At 35.3% G+C, this 23,767-nt stretch overlaps 1 protein-coding gene across 1 annotated transcript; it reads right to left on the bottom strand.

Moving 5' to 3' along the window:
* Window positions 1-7,262: 7,262 nt before the first annotated feature.
* On the bottom strand, window positions 7,263-23,692 carry LOC111056431 (actin-related protein 10). The gene is made up of 8 exons (XM_039438523.1): window positions 23,425-23,692; window positions 22,091-22,243; window positions 20,934-21,042; window positions 18,464-18,648; window positions 16,615-16,718; window positions 14,331-14,545; window positions 11,403-11,604; window positions 7,263-7,872 (listed from the first exon to the last, which is right to left on the bottom strand). The coding sequence occupies exons 1-8, from the start codon at window positions 23,493-23,495 to the stop codon at window positions 7,730-7,732; spliced, it is 1,182 nt and encodes a 393-aa protein (XP_039294457.1). The 5' UTR covers window positions 23,496-23,692; the 3' UTR covers window positions 7,263-7,729.
* Window positions 23,693-23,767: the final 75 nt, after the last annotated feature.

The raw sequence follows: 23,767 nt of genomic DNA, 5'->3' as shown, positions 1-23,767 counted from the left end.
AAGGGAAACAAATTTGAAACCATTGATCTCACTGCTTACGGTAGGGATTTTGTTTGTGAAGCATCAGCAGTAAAATTGACTGAACTAAGTATAGTTGTGATTAATATTTATAGAACACCCGATAGTGACGTCAGAGAATTTTTCTACAGTCTAGAGAATCTCATGAACTTTATCATTAATAAAAAATTCAAATATATCTTTCTAACAGGTGATTTCAATGTAAATATTTTGGACAATGCAAGGGCTGAAAGTCGAGATTTTTTGAACCTTCTCAGAACTTTTGATTTGTTCTGTGTAAATAATTTGCCTACAAGAGGTAAGGCGTGTTTGGACAATATTGCGGCGAATCTACAGCCTGGCTCTTATAAAGTCAGTATGTTGGAGGAGGGCGTATTGTCCGACCACGCTGGAATATGGTTAGATTTTCCCATTACAGAAAATGAACCAAAAACTGGTAAATCAATTGAAACTAAGAGAATAATAAATGATTTTAAATTACATGAACTGGAGAAGAGTCTCAGGAATGTTGACTGGACGCCTTTGTATTGTATAGAGAATGTCAATGATGCTTTCGAAAAATTCATGGATATGATAGTGAACAATTTCAATGGCTGTTGTCCGGTGGTGAGCTATACTATGAGGCCACAAAATAAACAAAAAAATGCGTGGTTCAATGAAACTATTGCTAATATGAGAGTTATGTTATTGATCTTATATAACAACTGGAAATCAAGCAGTGATGAGGATGATAGGCAGCGATACATAGCATTCAAAAAAGATTATGAAAAAACTATTGCAAAATCTAAAATTAAAGCTAATGATAATTGTATTCGAAATTCAAAAAATAAATGCAAAACAGCTTGGAATATCATAAAAACAGAATCATGTAAAAATAAAACCAAGCAAGAAATACCAGTATCAGTTGTTGTTCTAAACAATTATTTTATTAATGTATCTGATAAAGTCAATAATGTTCACATTCCAGAGAAAGACCCAGTAGTGTTACTTGATAAGTTTGTCATGCCAATTGAACTTCAAAATAGTTTTAAATGGAAGAAGGTGAGCTCTAAAATAGTTCTGGATAGTGTGAAAAATCTAAGTTCCTCACATGCTGGTGATGTCTATGGACTTAGTAATTCAATATTAAAAAACATTATTACTGGTATACTCACGCCACTTACCTTTTTAATAAACTTTGTTCTCTCTGAAGCTACTTTTCCTAATTGTCTCAAGTTGAGTAAGATTTGTCCTGTGTATAAAATAGGCGATAAGACACAGCCCGACAGTTACCGCCCTATAGCCATTGTCCCTATTATTGGTAAGATTATTGAATCTGTTATGTTTGATCAAATGTATGCATACTTTGATTGTAATAATATTCTATATTGTCATCAGTATGCTTACAGGCCTGCTCATAATACAATAATGGCTGTCGAGACTATTATAAATAGGATCTTAGAGTCTTTTGAAGACAGATTGATTACAGGTGTAGGCTTATTAGACTTGCGAAAAGCATTTGACTGTATCTCTCATAGTATCTTGAAAACGAAATTGCAGTTTTATGGAATTGTTGGAAAGGAACTAGATCTGATTGAATCATATTTGAATAGGAAACAAGTTGTAATTGTTAATAATAGAAAATCGGAAATTTTGGATGTGAAATCAGGCGTTCCTCAAGGTTCAATCCTTGGACCCTTTCTCTTCCTAATATTTATTAATGACATTCACTGTGGTGTGATCCCATTAGGCTTGCCTATACTGTATGCAGACGATACTACATTAATGTGCTCTCATAAGAATATGTCAGATGTTAAGACAAAGCTATTAGAATGTATACAAGTATCCAAAACCTGGCTTGAAGCGAATAAACTTGTAATTAATGATGATAAGACAGAACTAATATATTTCTCATTGAATAATGAAAATGAAAATCAAGCTGTTAAGCTTCTAGGTCTTTATATTGATAGTAAATTAACATGGAGGGAGCAAGTGAATATGTTGTGCAGAAAACTGTCTAGAGTGACATATCTTTTGAGAAAATTGAAATACTGTGTAAGTTCAGATGTACTTTTAACAGCCTATTTTGGTCTATTTCACTCCTTGTTAGCATATGGAGTTATACTCTGGGGAAATAGTAGCACTGCCACAAAGGTACTCATTCTTCAAAAGAAAGTAATAAGAATTATTGACAATCTTCAGCCAAGAGAATCATGTAGAGACAGTTTTGTAAAATTTCAAATCATGACAGTGCCAACATTATACATCTATAACAATTTAATGCAAGTAAAAAATAATCTCTATAAGTATGACAGTATTGGACACTCATATAACACTAGAAATCGATCAGATCTTGCTATTCCTCAAATTAGATTATCAAAAACTCACAAGAGTCATCTTTATCAGAGACGACTGATGTTCAATAAACTTCCTCTATGGGTGCGGAATCTGCCGGAAAAATCTTTTAAACATGTTTTAAAAAGATGGTTAAAGAACCACCCTTTTTATAATATAAATGAATACCTAGTATCTGACACAAATACAATTCAAAAATAATAATCTCTAAAGAATTAGACTGTATTTCATTATAGGTATTATTATAGTAGTATTATATTATTTATTGTATTATTAAGAATATTTAATTATATGTATACATAGTATTTTTAAAAACTGATTGTATTTTTGACGTAGCCTATTGCAATAATTAAGTTTGTTTAACGGCAATAAAAATATTCTTATTCTTATTCTTAAATCATATGTCACATCTAAATCATATGTAATATTAGCTGTTTATTCCTGTTCGAAATACTCAATCTTATTTTATCTATAGAAGGCAATGGTGAGGCGGAGAATCCGCAACGTTGTTCTCCTATCTTTTTCCACTGTCATTTTATCGTGGACCTCACTACAGTACTTGAATGCCACATTATGTACTGTAAATTTGTATAATAGTACTGTAAGGCTAGCTACACACATATAGATTTTTGTCCATACATATTTTGCCGTCCTTGTAAATTCTATTAGATTAAACAGATGATTTCAAACAGATGATGTTTGTCAAGTTCCGTTTAATCTGATAGAATTCATAAGGACGGCAAAATATCGTACGAACAAAAATCGATGTGTGTGTGCAGGGCTTAAGTGATATTATGATATTGTTCTATACCAATATTTTATGCGATGTTAAATACGGTATACCGATTCAACATCGATAAAGTTTAGTTAATATTTTTGAATAGTATGTGGTACCTTTCAAAAGAAATTTATTCATTTTACATTTATTTCAATAGGTCTACTTGGAAGTTTAATTACATTTTTATTGAACGAGCGTTAGTGAGTTCTCACTTGACTTACTAAAGGCCAAAATCTTCTGTATGTGTGTATGTTCTACAATTAACTTTCGCAAGAATTGATCAATCAGCTTCAAATTTTGAACGCATATTCTTCGAACCTTTCCACAGGTCAAGTTCATTGGACAACAAAATTGACTCACTCCTTCGTCCTTTTTCAGGATATAAGAATAATATTGAAAGTGCATAAGAAAAAAAATTGCTATGATTCAGTCAGCTGAAGAGTTCATTGCATGCAATTACTACAGTTTTTCCATTCATTCATAACATCAGCTGAGGCTATTTGGGAGCTATCCTCTTTTAAATCTAGGAGAGCAGCTTAGGATGAATATACCATTTTCAAAAACTAGAATTCTAACCCAGCTGCGACTAGCATCAGACAACCTGTTTAAGAATAGAGGAGTTTGTATTAACTCTACTAGAAACTGCCCTATTTGTAATTACGGGGAATTAGAAACTCTAGAACATTTTTTGTTGTGCTGCCCCATGTATAGAGGATGTAGAATTCAATTTTTGGATTTATATTGTCGTAATATAGTGAAAAATGAGAACAGGTTAATGGTATTGTTTATTCGACAGAGGCTGGCTCAAACAGCCCTCTGGTTTGTGGACTGTATCAATTACATCGAGAACCTTTTGGGGTTGTCTGGCGTCGGGTAGCAAGTTGAACAATTTAAATGGCTAAGTGCACAATAACATAGGCCTACCTTCATGTCCAAATCCTCCTTGCTTCTACGATCCCGGGTCCAGATCACTTGCTTCAGATCACGATACGAGACGAGACAACACTTGTAATAAATCATTATGTGAGCTCTTACATCCATCTGTAGGCTACAGGGAAATATATATGTGTAATAATTATAAATGAAGATTGTAGTCTAGTAATATAAATTAGTGTAATTCGATTCTGTAGAAATAAGTAAAGTATTCTGTAGAAAATATGTGTAATAATATTGATTATGATGGAATGTATTTATAATAAGTGATTACAATTTCTTCTTCTTCTTTGCCTTTGCCTTTATCCCATTTAAATGGGGTCAGCATACCTTCTTCGTATTCTGCTTCTCCACAACACCCTGTCCAATGTTTCCTCTCTCCTCCAACCGTTCTCCTGCATGTATGCTGCTATTCTGTCTTTCCATCTCATCTTTGGTCTACCACGACCTCGCACTCCATCCAAAACCAAATCCTGCACCCTCCGCCCCACATAATCTTCCTCCCTTCTCTGTACATGACCAAACCACCTCATCCTTGCCTCCTTCATCTTCTCACCCAGTGATTACAATTTAAATTATGTAAATTTATATCTGATGGATGAAATAAACTTGATTTGACTTGACTTGAACTTGATTTGACTCCTGGCAGACAGCCTTCCTGGCTATGCCAAGATTATGTCTTATTTTCATTAATTTTAAAATAATGTAATAATCTGATATTTTTTTATTTTGTTTTGTTATTTGTTGTATAATAATTGCATTCATTGTAATATGTTTGGTGAATAAATGAAGACATTTTACTACTACAAAGGAAATGTTTTGTACCATTCCACTAACTGAGATAATAGTGGCAGTACCGGTCAGACAGTAGATGTAAATGAAATACGGTATATGGAAAAAATTATTATCAATCGGATAGAGTTGACAGGCAATATCATACAACTATTCTGTTATATATAATAGGCTCTATTACAGCATGCAATACGTACATTTTTCAAACAGACATGCTCAAAGTCAATGAAGTCTTGCGCGCAAGTATTGGATCATCTCGGCGCGTAACCTGATAAGAAGCCAGATACGTAATTGTGTCCACTGCACTCGTATGCGAGCCCAACCTAATCAGCCAGTGATATCTGATCTTCCAGACTTTCGTGTTAGCGCATCGTTCCCATTCACCCATGTTGGCGTTGACTTTGCGGGTCCTTTCTTTACAAAATGCAGCCCACTAAAAAAGACGAAATTATACAAAGGCTATCTCGCACTTTTTATTTGCCTGGCTGTAAAAGCGATTCATTTGGAATACGTGTCAGAATTAACAACTGAGACCTTTCTCGCTGCATTCGACAGATTCTCATCACGCCGAGGTCTACCATCGCATATGTACTCTGACAACGGTTTAAATTTTGTTGGAGCCGCTAAACACTTATCAGATATTTCCAAATTTCTGTCTGATAATAATACTGAGATATTGAATGGACTTGTCCAACGTGAGGTAACTTGGCACTTCAATCCACCAGTTGCCCCAAACTTTGGGGGAATTTGGGAAGCTAATGTTAAAACTGCCAAAGTGCTATTAAAAAATCAGATTGGTGACACACCAATGACTATGGAAGAATATTTCACTGTTTTTTCTCGTATTGAAGCCATTATGAATAGCCGTCCGCTGCTAGAACCCTCCCCGGACCCCAACGAAAACACACCGCTATTGACACCTGGTCATTTCTTGATTGGACGACCACTGCTTCAGGCCGTGGAGCTTCCTCTAAATGACTCCGCCTCAAATCGGCAACGTTGGACTCACCTGCGTCAATTAGTACAGTCGTTCTGGCGTCGATGGAAATCTGAGTATATACAAACACTCATTCAACGAAATAAGTGGAAAACTCCAACAGAAAACATCAAAGTTGGACAAATTGTGCTTATAAAAACATTTGAACACTGCACCTACACTATGGCCTATTGGTAAAATTGAGAACGTATTTCCTGGACACGACAAAATAATAAGAGTAGCGTTAATCCGCACAGCCGGCGGTACGCTCATCCGACCTGTGAACAAACTTATAGTGTTGCCAGTAGTCTAAATCTCGGCAGCCCCTTCTGAACCTTGTGTAAATATTCTATTATCGTCTACCCCGCTTCATCGTGTAACAATCATATATGTAACAGTCTCTTTGTGTGCATCGTATGTGTGATATCCGCTTCGTATTTATATGTTCTAAATCTCAAATAAACAATTACATTTTCCTACAGTTACGTTGAAAAGTGGCCATTGCTGCACTGATTACAGAACGCAAAGAATCACTTTTCCGCTCTAGTGCGGGAAAAATTTTTCTGCACTCCAGATTTGCAACATGGCAACGCAAAATACTTAGTAGGTTATATGGAGCAACAGTGCAGCAAAATCAAAAATGAAGTTGGTAACAGTGACTGCTGTGGCTGCTATAGTGAGCAGAGGTGCAACCAAGCACAACGCGCTAATTATTATTCATTATATATTATAACCAAGGACAACGAGGACTTTAGGATTTTAGGATTAAGGTTTTTATCAATAATAAAATTACACAGAAAAACATTTGATGGATTTCAGGCAATTTTACCCATAATTACCCACTTTTCATATTCAATGGTAACTGTAGGAAAAACTAAATGTGAAATACGTGCGCAAAGTTCCTCTGCTGCACTCAAGAAACCATTCCGCCCTCGCCTACGGCTCGGGCGTAAACGTTTCTTTCGGTGCAGCAAACTGACACTTTGCGCACTAGTTGCACAAATAACTATTTCCTCGATAAAACTCCGATGTAGTTTTAGGTGGGCGGTTGGTGGAGACAGTTATCGTGATTTCCTTCCTTACCCCCACCCCTCCCTCTTCATCGTAGAAGGAAGCAGCCAAAAGCAGCTTCCCCCTCCAGTTTCAGTTGGCATGAAGTTCACGAAGCTACACCATCATTGCTGCTTTGAAGCCCCGGTTTCAACTGTATTTTCTTCAGTTTTTCAAGTGAGTTTTCGTTTATAATCACACAGCTCTTTTCTTTTGTTCACCCGCGGTCCTCCACTTGTAAAATTTCTGTTTCTAATCACCAAAGCATCTCAATTCCATGTTTTTTTCTCAATTTCAAAACACAAATTGAACCAATTCTCAACTGAAACTAAATTCTAGAAACCTAAAACTATGGAGAAGAAATAAGTAAATGATTTGTAGTGTTATTCAAAACGTTCATATTAATTTATTACAAGATTTTACAATAAAGCTGGCGAAAGTAGCCTACCTAATACAAGAATATTAATATAAAAAGCAAGTTGCAAGTTATTTTTTCAATCAATGAATTGGGTTTGCAGATAATATATTATGTAAATCAATTAGGTATACTTCATCCTCTACTGATTCCAAGTTTTGTAAAATTTAGGAATAGAGTTTAGTGTCAGCAGACATTACATTGTAAATTGATTACAACCTTCAATTTAATCAATTTTGATGTTCGTTTTTCAAATAATTTTCTTGAAACCTACTTTCATACATCACAAAATTCAATTTCCGCATTAATTAACAATCAATTTCAGTGCTGGATTTAAAACAAATAATCTTGAAACCTACCTGCAGATTTAACAAAATTAATGTGCGAATTGATTAATTATTTATTAGTTTCAGTGCAGGATTTTTCAGAAATTTCAAATAATCTTCTTGATACTTCCAGCATTTGATTTAGTGTTATACATGAGATTACACCAATCCGGAACCGTGGCATTGTTCAGATATCCTTCTCTTGTCAAAGAACGCACAGACAGGAGATCAGACGCACCAAATAGAGATCCTAGAACAAAATATAATAGATAATATTATAAAAGCTACTACAAAATTGTACACTGTTATCAGAGATGTGGTAGAATTGTAACATAATGGTTAATGTTGATTTTTCCATTTGAATAGTTTTCTGATACTTTTTGTGTAGTTGAGAAGTTGATATTGTGGTAATTACTCATATTAAATGAAAAAGACTAAGAAATTGTCAAAAAACCACAGATTTATAGATAGTTAGAAAGACCGGTTTTGGTTGTTACACCATTGTCAATCTCTGATAAACTAAAACTAAATACAAGAGCAGCAGAATTTATACTAGTAGGCGAGTACTGCTATTGGTCAAGGGCATGAACGCCTGCCATTGGCCCAGCTAGACAGTCTCCTCCCACTCAACGCTGTCACAAAATGACGGCTTAAGCAACAGACTCGCCATGATAACAAAATTTACTTTCAGTACAAAATAAGAACCAAGAAAACAAGTAAAAGATAGTAAAACAAATATGTAAATGGGAAAACAATTGACTGATGTATGCATACAATGTTATGATAAAACTAAATTCGTAGTGTTATATTGGTTGAAATGAATCTGGTCATTTAAACTATACTGGGAATTTTCCTTAATTACACTCTCAGTTTTCTGATACAAAACTCAACTTTTTTTGTTTCTTGAAAAACACGACATGTTTCAACTAATGGGTTCATTTTCAAGAACCGAGAAAAATATGTAGTAATAAAAGTGGTTGATAATATTCCAATTTGTGTTCTCAATAATATGTTGTAGTTGAGTAATAACCATGTAGTGAATTAACGGAGTAAAAATTAAAAGTATAACACCAAAAAGGTCACAAATAGAAGATACAAAATTCCATTTCAAGAATGAACAATGTGTTTTTCAACACAAAAATGGAAATTTTCTAGAAAACATTGCAAAATAAATCTTATCTAAATTTAGGAGAGAAATAGAACAAGGAGGAAGGAGTATCCTTAGCTTTTCTCTCTCGGTCAGTGTTTTCTTGAGAAAATAATGAATAAATAATATTTATTTATTTATTATTTATTATTAAATAAAATGTGCTCAGGCTAGAGCTATATGATCATCGTATCAATTACTTTTTATCTACACAATTTTCGTTGTTTGGAATGCATTGAATCAGGATCCATTCCATATCTTTCAATCGACCAATAGCTCAAATACCGCCACCAATCTTCAACGCCAGTTGAGTATAAATATCGTAAATCCAGATCTGAATATCTCCTCTCATTTCTTCTAGAACGTGAATTATCAAAGATTATTCTCATCCTATTCTTTCCATATGTTTATCCAGTCACGAATAATGATTCTATTTTGGCTAAAAAATGATTTTCAAAGTCAGTTCTTTATTCTATAACATGTAATTTGTAAAATTTTTACAAAGGCAAATTTTTTAATAAACTCTAGTATCCAGAAATAATTAAAGTCATTACATAATTAATGTATTTTACATTTTATTTTTGGCCGACATTTACAATTTCTGTATTTATATTATATTTTTAAACATCATGAAACACTGTAAGACTTCTGCATTTTTTTAAATCACGGTCTTAATCAAAGGAGGTTATATCTCCATGTTGTCAAGCTCTCCAATGAATTTCTGATCAACTGGGCATAGAATTAATAACATTGTTTCTAATGAGAACGTTCACACATTTCCATTCTTCCAAGTCTGAACCATAGATTACTAAAGCATGAGAAGATATCCCAATGGTAAAGGACGTTTTTGTTCCAAATTTCACTGTTAACTCAAGCCGATAGTCCTAGTAGTTCTTTTTCGTGGAGCTATGTGACGCTGGTAGTCTCTCATACTGTGCCGTTATTGCACTCTCACCCCAACAAAACAGTAATAATAGACAGTAGTCGACAGTAACCGGCTTGAGTTAACAGTGACATTTGGAACATAAGCGACCTATACGATGGGATATCTTCTTATGCTATCTTTTCTCTATGGTGAGATGTAGAGAGCTTTTGTGATAGTTGACCACATCTTTGTGTTTTAATTATCTTAAAAAACATGAGAAACAGACTGCATACACTCTCACTCGGTCAAAACAGTAATGATAAACAGTAGTTGACAGAAATGGGCTTGTTTTAACGAAAATTCTGCTTGAAATCTGGAACATGGATGACCTATACCATGAGATATCTATTTATGCAATTTTGTTTCTCTATGGTCTGAACATTCCATGAGAATTAATTGTATAATTTACACTATGAACAGAGATATTGTGGAATTTCTCCATATTAGGGTGGAATAAAAACGATATTGTCAGTTGCACATAATTTATTTGAGCCAAACTTGAGTTTCAATGCACTGAGGCATAATCTTCAGTGGTATTTCTCATTCCATGAGAACTAATTGTATAATTTACACTATGAACAGAGATATTGTAGAATTTCTCCATATTAAGGTGAAATAAGAACGATTCTGTCAGTTCCACATAATTTATTTGAGCCAAACTTGTTTCAATGCAATAAGGCATCATTTTCAGTGGTCTTTTGTGTCAGACCAAAAGAAAAACTGGAAAAATACCACTGAAGATTTTGTCTTAGTGCATTGAAACTTTAGTTTGGCTCAAATAAATCATGTGAAACTGACAATATCGTTTTCATTTCACCTTAAGGTGCGTACAGATATACGCGCCTCCTACACGCTCCGCCCTCGGTCCGCCATCGCTTGGCACTCGCACCGATCATGAACGTTACGGGAGATGTTAGCTCTTCTCGCGTTCCACTCTTGCTCCCCGGTCGATCATCAATCGCTCTGCTCGAGTGACGTTCGATTGCGGAGCAGAGCGAAAGTCTGTATGCACCTTTAAGGTTCGAACCCACTAGAACGTATCAGACACGGACCGTGTCAGACCATGCCAGGCACGTAAAATAACAACTATGCCCACTACACCGGATTAACAGCGGTCTATGCCAGTACATTACGCGTATGGTACGCGTATGATACGGGTATGATACGCGTATGATACGCGTATGATGCCCGGTCAGAAGTTGTTGGGAACGCGTCAGTTAGCAAGAGAATGTAGCGGTGAACTGGTTACCAACGCGGTGCATACGCGGTTACAACGGGGTTTGCAGGCGTCACGTGCCATGCAAGGACCGTTCCGTCACAGACAAAATATACTGGCCGACAAATGTTGACCTGGACGTGCATGGCACGCTCCGTGCTTGGCCGGTGACGGAACGGTCTAATGGGTGCATTACATATCAAATGATGCAAAGAATATTTTTTTGCATGTGTCGGTACGGGCACGGTCATGGTATGATACGTTCTAGTGGGTTCGGACCTTTAGAACTAATGGTATTTTTTCGGCTTAGATGAGCAGAAATCCATTGGAAACTAAGGATATACTGTGCTCTGTGGAGAAGAATATGACAGAATAGATTAAAAAAATGTATGGATGGAAGGATAATGATGAATTAAGGATGGAAGGATAATAATGAATTGAAGATGGAAGGACGATTTGATGGAAAATAAAATAAAATTTCTTTTAACTTACCTCCCAACCACCCAACATAGTTCTCCTTAACTCTGGATGCGTGGAACTTGAATTTGTTGATTTTGAGCCGATTGGCGTAGTACGGAGTGGCGATCAAATGCTTCAACTCTTGGCTCAGCCTGTACTTGAAGCCTGGAGTCATACTTGATCCACCGATTAGGAAAATGTTTTCAGCTAACTGCTTTCTCATGTCAACGTTACACTGGAAAATTTAAACTCAAATTAAATACTATAAAATTGAATATAAAGAAAATAAAAATCTCAGTACCCTTTTTTAAAATATTTTATCACAACATGTTTCGGACATTGATGCCATTTTCAAGTGTCCGAAACATGTTGTGATAAAATATTTTAAAAAAAGGGTACTGAGATTTTTATTTTATTTATATTTATATTACAAGTAGCCCTATACAGGAAAGAGATAAACTATAAAATTATTTTTGAAAATCTCATTAACACAACCTTTGAAGGCCTTAAAGGCTATATTGATTATAAAGGGGATAATCTTCTCAATTGTTCAAAGGAAACCAGTCAACATTTCTATAGTGAGGTCCACGTTATAATGGCAGTGTTTGATTAGCAATGGTATTGCTATCCTTGTCTATCATTCAACAGAGCGGATAGCGCTATCTCTTTCTAGCATTGCTCTGTTGTCAGATCATCTTTTAACAATGTAGAATTAATAATTAATTAACAAAATATTTCATCTTAATTATGAGAAATTGTTATGAAATAATTGAAAATATAATTTCTTGCTTAATAAAATATAATTGACAATTTCAAACGAGAATGAACAATTGATAATTCATCAATAAACCTGTATCAGCTACCGTCTATAGAAGACAGAGGATCGGCAATGTTTTTCTTCTATCTTTCTCCACTACCATTATAACGTGGACCTCACTATAGATTCAATTGAAAAAAGAGTTGCTGTGCAGATGTGCTTAGTCTGTAGAGGAGTTCAGAGAGCACCATGAACCTCGAGATGGTAGATAAAATCGTTTCATGATTGCTCATTTATTTATTCATATGGCTTTTATCAGCAGAGAGATCCTTTTGGATGTCCTGCCTCGCCGTATTACCCAATGTCATTTCCTATTAACACTCAAGTTTTTAGGTTATATTGGGTTCTTCAAGTTATATCACTGAAAAGTTTCACTTCCACTTCCTGAGTTTTCGTTTCATGGACGTTCAACAACCAGTAGCGGCTCGTGATCTTCTAGCTTGGGGGTTCAACCTCATGATCTATTGGAGAAAGGTCAAGAGGATATAGAGTATTGAGCATAATCAAGTGTAAAGGTGATCAATAATAATTTTAAGGAATTACACCCCAAAGATTGAGCAGATTTTCTACAAATATAAATTTTTTGTCCTGTTCATATTTTTCTTGTTTGATTTTTACTTCGGGAGTTGGTCACCATTATGTTTTATTTTACACCTACCCTCAATATCAATATTGTTTGTATTTAACAAATACTGAACCTTATTCATACTTCTTCATCAAAACACAATAAATTATATTCACACTCTCACTAAAAGAAAATGGACACACTAGAAATACTCACGAATACACGAAACACACTAGAAATTACTATATTCTTCTACACGCAAAACAAATTTATATAACGAAAAATGCAGTGAGATCTATCACAACTGTAAACAGTGTATACCCGAAACCATACCGTATAACCTCAAAACTGTCACGCTTAGGCTACTTCTTGTTTACCGCTTTTTTACTGTTTACTGCCACCAAATTTAAATTTATTGGTTATAAGCAAGTTCAAGATGGCACTGTATCCGTATCACGAATACTCACGATTCATTCCGAGGTTTACCGAATGCTTCACTTGCCTCGGCTAGGTTCGGCTACTCTCGGCTGAACTCGTGCAAAATTGGTTCAGACAGGATTGTGAACCAAATCCGTGCTAGCAAACCGATTCCCCTCCTCCGTTCCACTACCTCACCCAGCCCTGTTTTTGGGTTCACATCGGGGAATGAACACTGCTTTCCACCTCCACCCGTCTCGTCATCCCATTCGGTGCTGTTTCAAGCAAGCCACTCCGGGATCTCAGGCACCGGCAGCAAAACATCAACGTTAAGTTTACGTAGATGAAAAATGTTGTGATGTAATTTAATGAGAATAAAATAAAAATATAATTATTTGAGTTGCAAATTCATCATTGTATAGGAAGTTGATTCAATTCTGGGGGTTCAATGAACCATTGAACACATAGGACGAACCGCCACTGTCAACAACGTGAACAATCCAAACACCCCTTCTACAGGTGTTTAATGGATGCAATGAAAATTAAAATAATAAAAGCTTTTGACAGCTTGAACAAACCTTCAGATCCTATTTGTTCAGTAATCTTTGTCTACAAATTCCTTTGAACATCACAACGATGATATCTTTTGTCTCGCATATCCCACAATGGAGCATGCTCTTGAACCAAACTTATCAACTTTTCATTGTCCATAGTTGAATCTTTATAAAACAGAACAAGTTCAAAAAACAAAAACAGACAAGACTGTGAAACATATTTGAGGTTAGGTTGATGTTGTCTCAGCTCGACTTCGGCCGGATAGAGCCGGAAAATCATCCCATTCAATTCGAATCGAAAACTTGATCGGCCGTGCACGAACGTATGAACCTGTTGCAATGGACGTTGCATCTATAGCTTTCTTTGTTGGGGGATCGTTCGGACGAGTTCGGTAGTTTTCGGCCGATGCTAGTTCGGACGAAATCGGTTCCAGTGGACGGCCCACCTTACTCTCAATCTGACTAAAGGATTATTTCTAAATCATTGTAATATAGATTGACTTGCTATAGTGAGGTCCACGTTATAATGACATCATTTGCAATAATAATAGTGAATTGCTCTATGTGTGGCCAGGACTTGAGGTTTGAGAAAGTTTGAGATGCAATACCTTAACAATGGCGTCCAGTATCATATTAGGCAAAGACAGCTGATCGCTGTCTCTCTCGAAGAAGACCTCGTGACAAGTCTCGCGGATGTATCCAGGGATGGTGATCAGTCGACTGCCTCCCACCCTGTAGCTTACATCAGGGGCCGCCTTAACATCCGTGCTTTTGTCGGCGAACTTCCGCGCTCGCTCCAACGGGGTCACGAAGCAGGCTCGCACTGTAAAAAAAAAAACAAAATTACTCTTGGATTTTAATCAAATATTAGTTCTAATCATTAAAACCTAATTAGAAACCTAGAGGCTTTTTTGGATTCGATGGCTCTTAAAAGTGTGTATTTCGCCCTGTTTCACTCCCTTCTGAACTATGGAATTATTTTTTGGGGTAATTCTAGCAGTGTAGTGGAGGTGTTTAGACTTCAGAAGTGGGCATTGAGGGTGATGATAGGGGAATCAATCCGAACTAGTTGTAGGCCCTACTTCAAAAAACTTGGAATTCTCCCACTCCCTAGCCTATATACTCTGGAAACAATCTGCTTTAAAAAAAACACATAAATGAATTTAATACAGGAGAAACATTCCACCAATATTCGACCAGATCAGAAATAATTTGAGAGATGATGCACACAGAAGTACTATGTATGAGCGAGGGGTAAGAAGTCCAGGTATCCGGATGTACAACTTATTTCATTTCATAATTTTTTTATTCATAAATTTTAGTATTTAGATGAAAACGGTAGGGGTCATGAAATGTGTGCGCAGTGGCCAGCCAGCTAGATTGCGTCATCGCCACCAACCGCAGTTTTCAACACCTATTGGCAATTTATGAAACTTATTTGTTAAAAACAGATGATTGGATATGAAATGACGTCAGCTACACCGGAAATTAAGCACAAACATGCGCGTGACACCTACCGTCTTCTTCTATATACCGTGGTACAGTGTATACAATGAATAGTGTCAAAAATATATATCTTTGATTAGATACAATTAAAAATAAAATACATAACAAATAAGACAATAAATTTATTAAAAATAAATTTGTACCAAATAAGACATCTACAGAATACAACAATACAAACATACAATACAATTCAACTCATAGGAGCTGATCTCATTCATTATTGCCATCTCACAAAAAACAAAAGTCGGGTAAAGTTTCCAAATTTTTATTGAAAAAACAGATGCTATCCATATGTGCCTACTCGGTGGAGGAATATAAAAAAAATTACAAACCTCAAGATGGAGGTTTGAGAAGATAGATAACATTTTACTGTTTGATTAATGACAAATTGACATATCCTTATACCCCTTTTAAAGGTGGTCAGTGGATGAAATGATAATAATAATGATAAAAAATTATTTTTCCTACAGTTACGTTGAAAAGTGGCCATTGCTGCACTGATTACAGAACGCAAAGAATCACTTTTCCGCTCTAGTGCGGGAAAAATTTTTCTGCACTCCAGATTTGCAACATGGCAACGCAAAATACTTAGTAGGTTATATGGAGCAACAGTGCAGCAAAATCAAAATGAAGTTGGTAACAGTGACTGGGCTGCTATAGTGAGCAGAGGTGCAACCAAGCACAACGCGCTAATTATTACTATTATATATTATAACGAGGACAGCAACAGCACAGTGCCACCACAGCACACACCACACAGCCGCCTCGCCATTCAAACACTACTAAGTTATTTGATGGATTTCAGGCAATTTTACCCATAATTACCCACTTTTCATATTCAATGGTAACTGTAGGAAAAACTTAATGTGAAATACGTGCGCAAAGTTCCTCTGCTGCACTCAAGAAACCATTCCGCCCTCGTCTACGGCTCGGGCGTAAACTTTTCTTTCGGTGCAGCAAACTGTCACTTTGCGCACTAGTTGCACAAATAACTAATAACATGGATGGTGTTACTAAAGTGAGTTATACGTTAAAAACCGTAGCATTTGATTAACATTGGTGTTGCTATCTTTGTCTAAGTTGCTATAATGAGGTGCACATTAAAATAGTAGTATTTGAACATTGATGTTGCTATCCTTGTCTAAGTTGCTATAGTGAGGTCCACGTTAAAATGGCAGAATTTTATTAACATTGGTGTTGCTATCCTTGTCTATCATTCGACAAAGCAGACAGCTCTATCATTTTCTAGCTCCGCAACGTTCGGAGTACAGTTATATTGTCTTTGAATATGACTTGTATATATTTAAAGAAGGCAATTAGAGTTATTTCAAGTTCACTACATATTATATCAATTTCATTTATCAACTTGGTTTATTGAATTGTTACCTTTGATATCTTCTATGGTCTCCTCGGTTAGCTCTTGGATATCATCCGGTGAAGTGGTACTGTCACCATTCTTGAAATGCTCCACAAGACTTTCTCGTAACCTCCTGCAACAGATTTTACATTATTAGAAATATCCTATTAATTCCGATGATAATAATAATAATAATAATATCGTGTGACCTGGCTGGCTCAGGTCTGGTGTCAGAGTTTTCAGGTCGCAACTGATCAATTTCAGAGCCACTGACATGACCTAACGACTGTTAATTAATTCCGATGAATCATAATCATTGAAAACAACGGAACATCGTATTTACACTTCTCAATAAATGATTGATATTAATTCATTTTTTTCGAACACATTTTTCTTCTAAACTTTCTAACACGTCTGTTCTAGTTGACTGAGAAGTTTAGTTCTTATAATTCAAAACGGTTCACGAAGAATGATCGGTTTGATTGATTGAGTACTTTATTTATGTAGATTACAATATATACTGGCTTATACACTTATATACAATAGCTTACAATACAGCAAAATTATAGATGAATTTACATAATATAGACTAAGAAAATAATTAATGAACTGTAAAAATATGAAAATCGGTCGGAGAGAAAAAGCGTTGTTTCAATACGCCTTAAAAGAACGGCAAAATTGGAACCGTTCAAATGTTCTAAATTATTCATTTTGACTTCCGAACTATTCTACCAGTATGTGAATAGTCTGCCAGTTGGACAGAACTCATTAGAAGGTTTAACCTTAGACCAGTTATAGAATAGACACGCTGGGAAGTCTAGCCTCTGAAGCCAACATCTACTGCCAAATTCGCCCACCTTGACGTCACAACAGTGACGTCACGCATCGTATTGAAAACTTTCAGATTGTGTCTATTTCAGATTCATGGTGTTTTTAGGTTATTTCTAGCTACAGGCAAAAACGATTATGTCAATTTATGATGTGTTATGTGATATCGGCTTCAAAGTTATAATGTGTTTTGAAAATAATAAGGTACGGTAGCCTACAAAACTGATTTATTGTCATGCTGCAATGAGTTTACTTACATCATAACCAAGGATAATATAACAGTTACAACTTACAATATTTATGTGTATAAATTTCAACTTACACATGAAAAGATATTCCACTTTTTTCCTAAAAATTTCAGTGCAATTATATGCTGCGCAGGAGATTACCATTTTCATAAATAATAATTACATAAATAAATGATAATCTGCTATGGAAAACAAGCTATGTTTAACAACAATGCATTGTTTAACAACAATGTCTATACGATGCGTGACGTCACTGTTGTGACGTCAAGGTAGGCGAATTTGGCAGTAGATGTTGGCTTCATCGACTTTTAGTATGAATATACAATTGGCCGTGTCTATTCTATAACTGGTCTAAGGGTTTAACCCCTAATACCGCCTCCACACTCTTGTCAAGTGCGAACAAATGACGACAAGCGCCATACTATAGTGAGGTCCACGTTATAATGGCAGTGGAGAAAGATATGAGAGCAACGACTGTTTCATCCTTTGTCTGTTCAATGCCTTCTATAGACGGTAGCTGATACAGGTTTATTATTGCCCACATAGACTAAAAAAGTCTGTTTGTGGGTCAATGAGTCCAGCACTTTGCCAATCCAGAATTAATTTTATTGCTCTAATTATTAAATTAATGTTTAATGTTGAATCAACTAGAGTATAGTAGCGCTCATCGAATTTTTCATCTAGCTGTTTGTCCTGTTGTCAAAATTTGCAGTAGCAGAAGTCTTCAGGGTGATTTACAGCATTTAATTGGGATTTTCATTTAATAATAATTACCTTAGATAAATTACTATTTTCTACTCACAGTTGCACCGCTTTCCCGGCCCAAGGCTGAGCCTGCCAGGCAGCAAGCACTGGTACCCCGCAGTAGACGGGTATAAGGAGGGTTTCACTGTGACCCACGTCCACTACTAAACCCGTGCCCGAGCCGGGGGACCCCAGCGTGCTCATGGCTACCAAATGCACGGGCACAAATAGCACTGACGACACCTGCAAATCAAAACCAGGGAAAACTTATACATTTTAAGATCAAATCAAATAAAAATTTTTGTTCACAACTCGAAACAATCATGGCTCCTGCCAATTCGGCGGGTCCCCAGTCACAAAAAAACAAGTTACAAAAGTTGCTTTTTGTGTATTTGAGAAGTTGATATTGTGGTAATTATTCATATTGAATGAAAAAGACTAAGAAATTGTCGAAAACCACAGATTGAGAAGTTGATATTATGGTAATTATTCATATTGAATGAAAAAGACTAAGAAATTGTCAAAAACCACAGATTGAGAAGTTGATATTGTGGTAATTATTCATACGGTATTGAATGAAAAAGACTAAGAAATTATCGAAAACCACATATTTATTGATACTTAGAAATAACGGTTTCGGTTATTACACCATTGTCAATCTCTGATAAACAATGGAGTCTATCAGAGATTGAAAATTGTGTAATAACCGAAACCGGTCTTTCTAAGTATCAATAAATCTGTGGTTTTTGACAATTTCTTAGTCTTTTTCATTCAATTACAAAAGTTAAATAAACTTAGAGAAAATAGATAATATCTATTTTGTGACTTTATTAAAGATTGAGACGAATAAGGCTCAACTCACACGACTCACGCGACTCAGGTCAAGAAGAGACTCGACTCTAGTGGAGAGCATGTGTTTCCAAATGGTGACACTCAGACCAGTCGATTCTAGTCTCCGCGACTGTCACCATTTGAAAACACATGCTCTCGACTAGAGTCGAGTCTCTTCTCGACCTGAGACGCGTAAGTGTGAGTTGAGCCTAAAGGTGCGTACAGATATACGCGCCACGAACATGAGCAATTCACTTTTAATCAGCTGATGCCAAGCTTTTTATAACTGTATCTTACCGTTTCTGTAAAAATACAGATATAGTCAGCTGATTGAAAGTGAATGAGAATTAAGACGTTGATGTTGTCAATACCATATTTGTTCAAAATTAATTCAAATTACAGGTTTCATGGCAACACCTGCCACATCTTCAGCTGAGATGATGTTATTTGTTATTGATTGACAACATCAACGTCTTGAACCCGGTTGCACAAAAGCCGGGTTAAATTCTAACCGTGATCGATTCCACGAGAACCAATCAGAGAAGTCATCTTATCAAAAAAGACCTTTTCTGATTGTTTCTCATGAAATTATTAAAGTTGAAATGTAACCGGCTTTCGTGCAACCGGCGCTTAATCTTTCAATTATGAAAGAATACCACGACATCTCTTACCATACAATCAGATCATTTTGAGATTGTTTATTCTATGACAAAACATAGAATCACCTTAGAAATATCACAAATTATTAATACAATATTTTTCAGTTATCAGTGGTGATTTAGTGAAGTATTCTTATTTAATTTGGTTTTCAACTTTTCTAAATTATAAATTCCTAGTTTTATATAACCTATTTTTGGACAATTGCTATCGAAATTTGGGAAAGGAACAGTTCTGGGCTTCAAGCCTGTTGTTCCTCTCACAATCATTCATAGTTGAGAATTATATTGTATCTATCAATGAATAAATAAATTTGTACTAGAATTTGTGCTAGAGAGAGAGATCCACGTTAAAATTGTCGTAATCTGTGATAAGTTCTAAATAGTGTGTTTGTCTTCTCGGTCTCAACATTTAATAGTTTTTTCAAAGTTTGGAATTTTAAATTACAACTATTTGTAATTATTTTAATTCAATTTAAAACTTTTTTCTTATTTAAAAATTATTTGTGTGTGATGAATTATGTGTTTTGAAGTGTAAATTGAAGAATTTTGAAGTGATACATAACCTAACTACATTTGGACTGTTGTATAAATTGGAATTGGAACCGATTTGAGCGATTTAGCCTGTGTTACTTTTCTGTAAGTTGTGTAATTCTGGATTATTAAATAAATAATGACAGTGAGAGAACAGCGTCACTGATTCTCTGCCTTGCCACTTCCTTCTAGATAAGACAGCTGACGTAATCTGATGTAATATCAACTGTTCATTCTTGTTTAAAATAATTATATATTATTCATCAAAATTTTTTTTTTCATTATATAGTGAGTTCCACGTTACAATAGCAGTGGAGAAAGACAGGAGAACAGCGATGCCGGTTCTCTGCCTTGCCACTGCCTTCTATAGAGGAGAGCTGATACCGGTGTATCTGATGTTATATTAACTGTTCATTCTTTGTAAAAATAATCAACTATATTTTATCCGTCAAGGAAATATATTGTGTTTACTTAATGGAGAAATTACAACGTATATCAAGCACCTACCTCGAAATGACGAAAAAGCACTTTGGCAAGTACATCTCTGAAAACAGTTGGGCAGAGAAGCGATTCTAGAATCAGAACTCTTCTGTCCTTTGGACTGACAAGGATGTGCCTGAAAAGAAATAGAAAATTGGATAAATTTATGAAACAGTTTTGATATTGATTGAATTTGACTTTCTACTATTGAAATTCGGAAAAGGGAACAATTTTGGGCTAGGCCTGTTGGTCCTTTTCTAATCATGTATTTGATTTGTGCATTGGTTAATGTAAATGAATAAATAAATAAATTTGTTAAATGAAAGAATTGGCATTTTAGCTCTCTCTGTATTTTGTATGCTGCTCTCTCCCGTTCATTTCAATGATATGTTGTTTTTATTTTTGAAAATGAATAATAAAGCTGTTTCAATTTTCACTATTTCTATTAAGTAGAGTATAGTGCATTTGCCAAGATCTTGATAAAATGGACCATACTCTGATAGAGGAGACCAAATCCATTGACGATTCCCCGATCCCAGGACCGTGAGGAAGACATCGGACGTGAGTAAAGTAAGTAAATGACTAGAATCTATTGAAATCTCAAAGCAGCTTCATCTTTTCAGGCACGTACCTTATACCTTCTTTTTTATCCATTACACTCACTTGTGGGTAAGTAACCACAAAAACAGTAATTTATCAAGATGGCAGCGATCAAGATAAAACACACTTGGTTAACATATATGAGGCATTGCTCTTTGACTTACTGGCGAATCAGTCAGATAGTATTTGAGACAGGTCATAGTTTAAAAATTCCTGGACATCATTATAAGCCCTGGCTCTCAATGAACCGGTCACAACCCTCTCTAACTTTCAACACTAGGACACCAGACTAGCTGAGTCTCCAGTGGAACACTAGTGGTGTACGTGTGAAATACAAGGTGGGAGACCAGTGAGACACCAGGAATGATTATGACCAATTGATTCCTGGATTGTCTATAATACTGATATGAAAGTATATTTTGATTAGTAGACTTGTTCAAGAAGGAAATAAAGTAGCAATACTGAATATTTTTGAGAAATGAATTTGATTATATGTGACTAAGCTAGTTGATGCCAATAAGGCTCTTCATGAATTTATTCTGTGAGCTTTTTGAATGTAAATAAATAAATAAATTTGAACCTACTTGAAATGTAGCATATGGATGAATTCGACGAGTAGAGAGTACAGATCGGTTTCATCTTTGTAGCTGTAAATAGAACGCACTTGTCGAGTTTCAGGATCTGGTATTTCTGTCGGTATAATACAACGTGGAGAATCCTCACCAGCGAATCCAAATCTGTAAATTGAACATTTTAATAATCTTAACTTAAATTAAATTACATTCTCATTACTCAATATAAGGTTATAAGCTTGACTTAAATGAACAACATCTATAAAGCAAGATTAACTTCCATGAAGAAAAACATTAACATGGGAAATTAAAAGGGTTAAAGGAGTTAACTTTATAGGTACCTAAATCTGCATCCTTTACCCATAATATGGGATCGATGGCGTCAAAAACATAAAATACAATACACAAAGAACAAAAACATACATAAGGCATGCGTTTAGCAAGACAGCATTTCCGACAAGTGTTTAAGCACCTTTACAAGCCAAATGACTCTGGGCTACCAAATTACACTGCAGAACTGGAGGCCCCATTACTTGGCAACAACATGAAATATCAACTAAGGAGGAACCTATTGCAAAGTATAACTCACCAAAATTTGACGGGGTGGTCCTTTAGATAACGTATATCCTAATTTCTTATCATTTTTCAGTCATTTTGCCATGGAGTCTTTTCAATACAAGACGTTGATTGGATGAGTGGAGACCAGTCTAAGGCCAGGCGCACACATCAGTTAGTCAAGACAAGACAAGACACATTTAGTCACAATACCTTACACAGCTGCTTATGAAGATATGTCTAATTGCAATGACTTATCAGTATGAGTTGGGCCACAAGCAGCTATGTGAAGTATTGTGACTGAACGGGTCTTGTCTTGACTTACTGGTGTGCTACTAGCCTTAACGTACTTGTTCTTAGGTTGAGTTGGGCTATACTATATGATTTTAAAAAATCTTGTAACGATATTAACTTAATCAGTGTCGTTATACGCAGATCATAGACAAGATCGAACGATTCTTCGATCCTTAAAACTTGTTGAAGACACACCGGGAGTAAGAAGTAGGTTGAGTAAAATGCATTGTTGAGAAAGAGTGAAAAAAATTATTGAGTACACCTTATTTAATCTTTTAATCTAAGTTAGCATTTGTCTTGCTTTTCAATGAATTTCAGCTCTGATAAGAAAAATCATTTCTATAGGTTATAGGTGTGTTCAAACATTTAATCAGTGCCCAGCAAGATTGAGAGTATCAAACTATACAATTGCATATTAGAAACTATGTCAAAAATTCAAAGAAAAACCAATACTATCATAAAATAGAATATATTGAGAATAACGACAGTTTACTCACTTTGTGTATCTGATTCCTAAATCAAGAACAACAGCATGCTTTTCAGCGTAATTTGTTTCGTACAATGGCATTTTGCAGTTATTTGGAAGCGTGAAAAGATTAACAGCACAAAGATTTCATATTTCAAATTCACTATTGATTAATATACACGTAATTATATTATTTTAAAATAAATTACAGATTCAAGACAACAAACATAGCCCAACAAACTCAAAACAGTCAGACCGAAAGTAGAAAGCAGCTGTTTGAAATGTTTGGTTATGTTACCAAGATTCCTGGATGAGATTTATGATGAAAAAACATTGATTTCAATAAATCTTATATTTAATTAATAATTTTTCTA

This window comes from Nilaparvata lugens, chromosome 11 (genome assembly GCF_014356525.2).
Source record: "Nilaparvata lugens isolate BPH chromosome 11, ASM1435652v1, whole genome shotgun sequence".
NCBI lineage: Eukaryota > Metazoa > Arthropoda > Insecta > Hemiptera > Delphacidae > Nilaparvata > Nilaparvata lugens.
The sequence above is the reverse complement of the archived record's forward strand: the minus strand, read 5'-3'. Positions and strand labels throughout refer to the sequence as shown.

Bases quoted from the DNA above. Each gene is read 5' to 3' on its own strand.
- LOC111056431 (XM_039438523.1), bottom strand. From the start codon at position 23,495: ATGCCATTGTACGAAACAAATTACGCTGAAAAGCATGCTGTTGTTCTT. The intron at 22,244-23,424 runs GTGAGTAAACTG...TTCAATTTACAG, and splicing joins TTAGGAATCAGATACACAAA to ATTTGGATTCGCTGGTGAGG. The intron at 7,873-11,402 runs GTAAGTTAAAAG...ATTTTGTTCTAG, and splicing joins CTATGTTGGGTGGTTGGGAG to GATCTCTATTTGGTGCGTCT.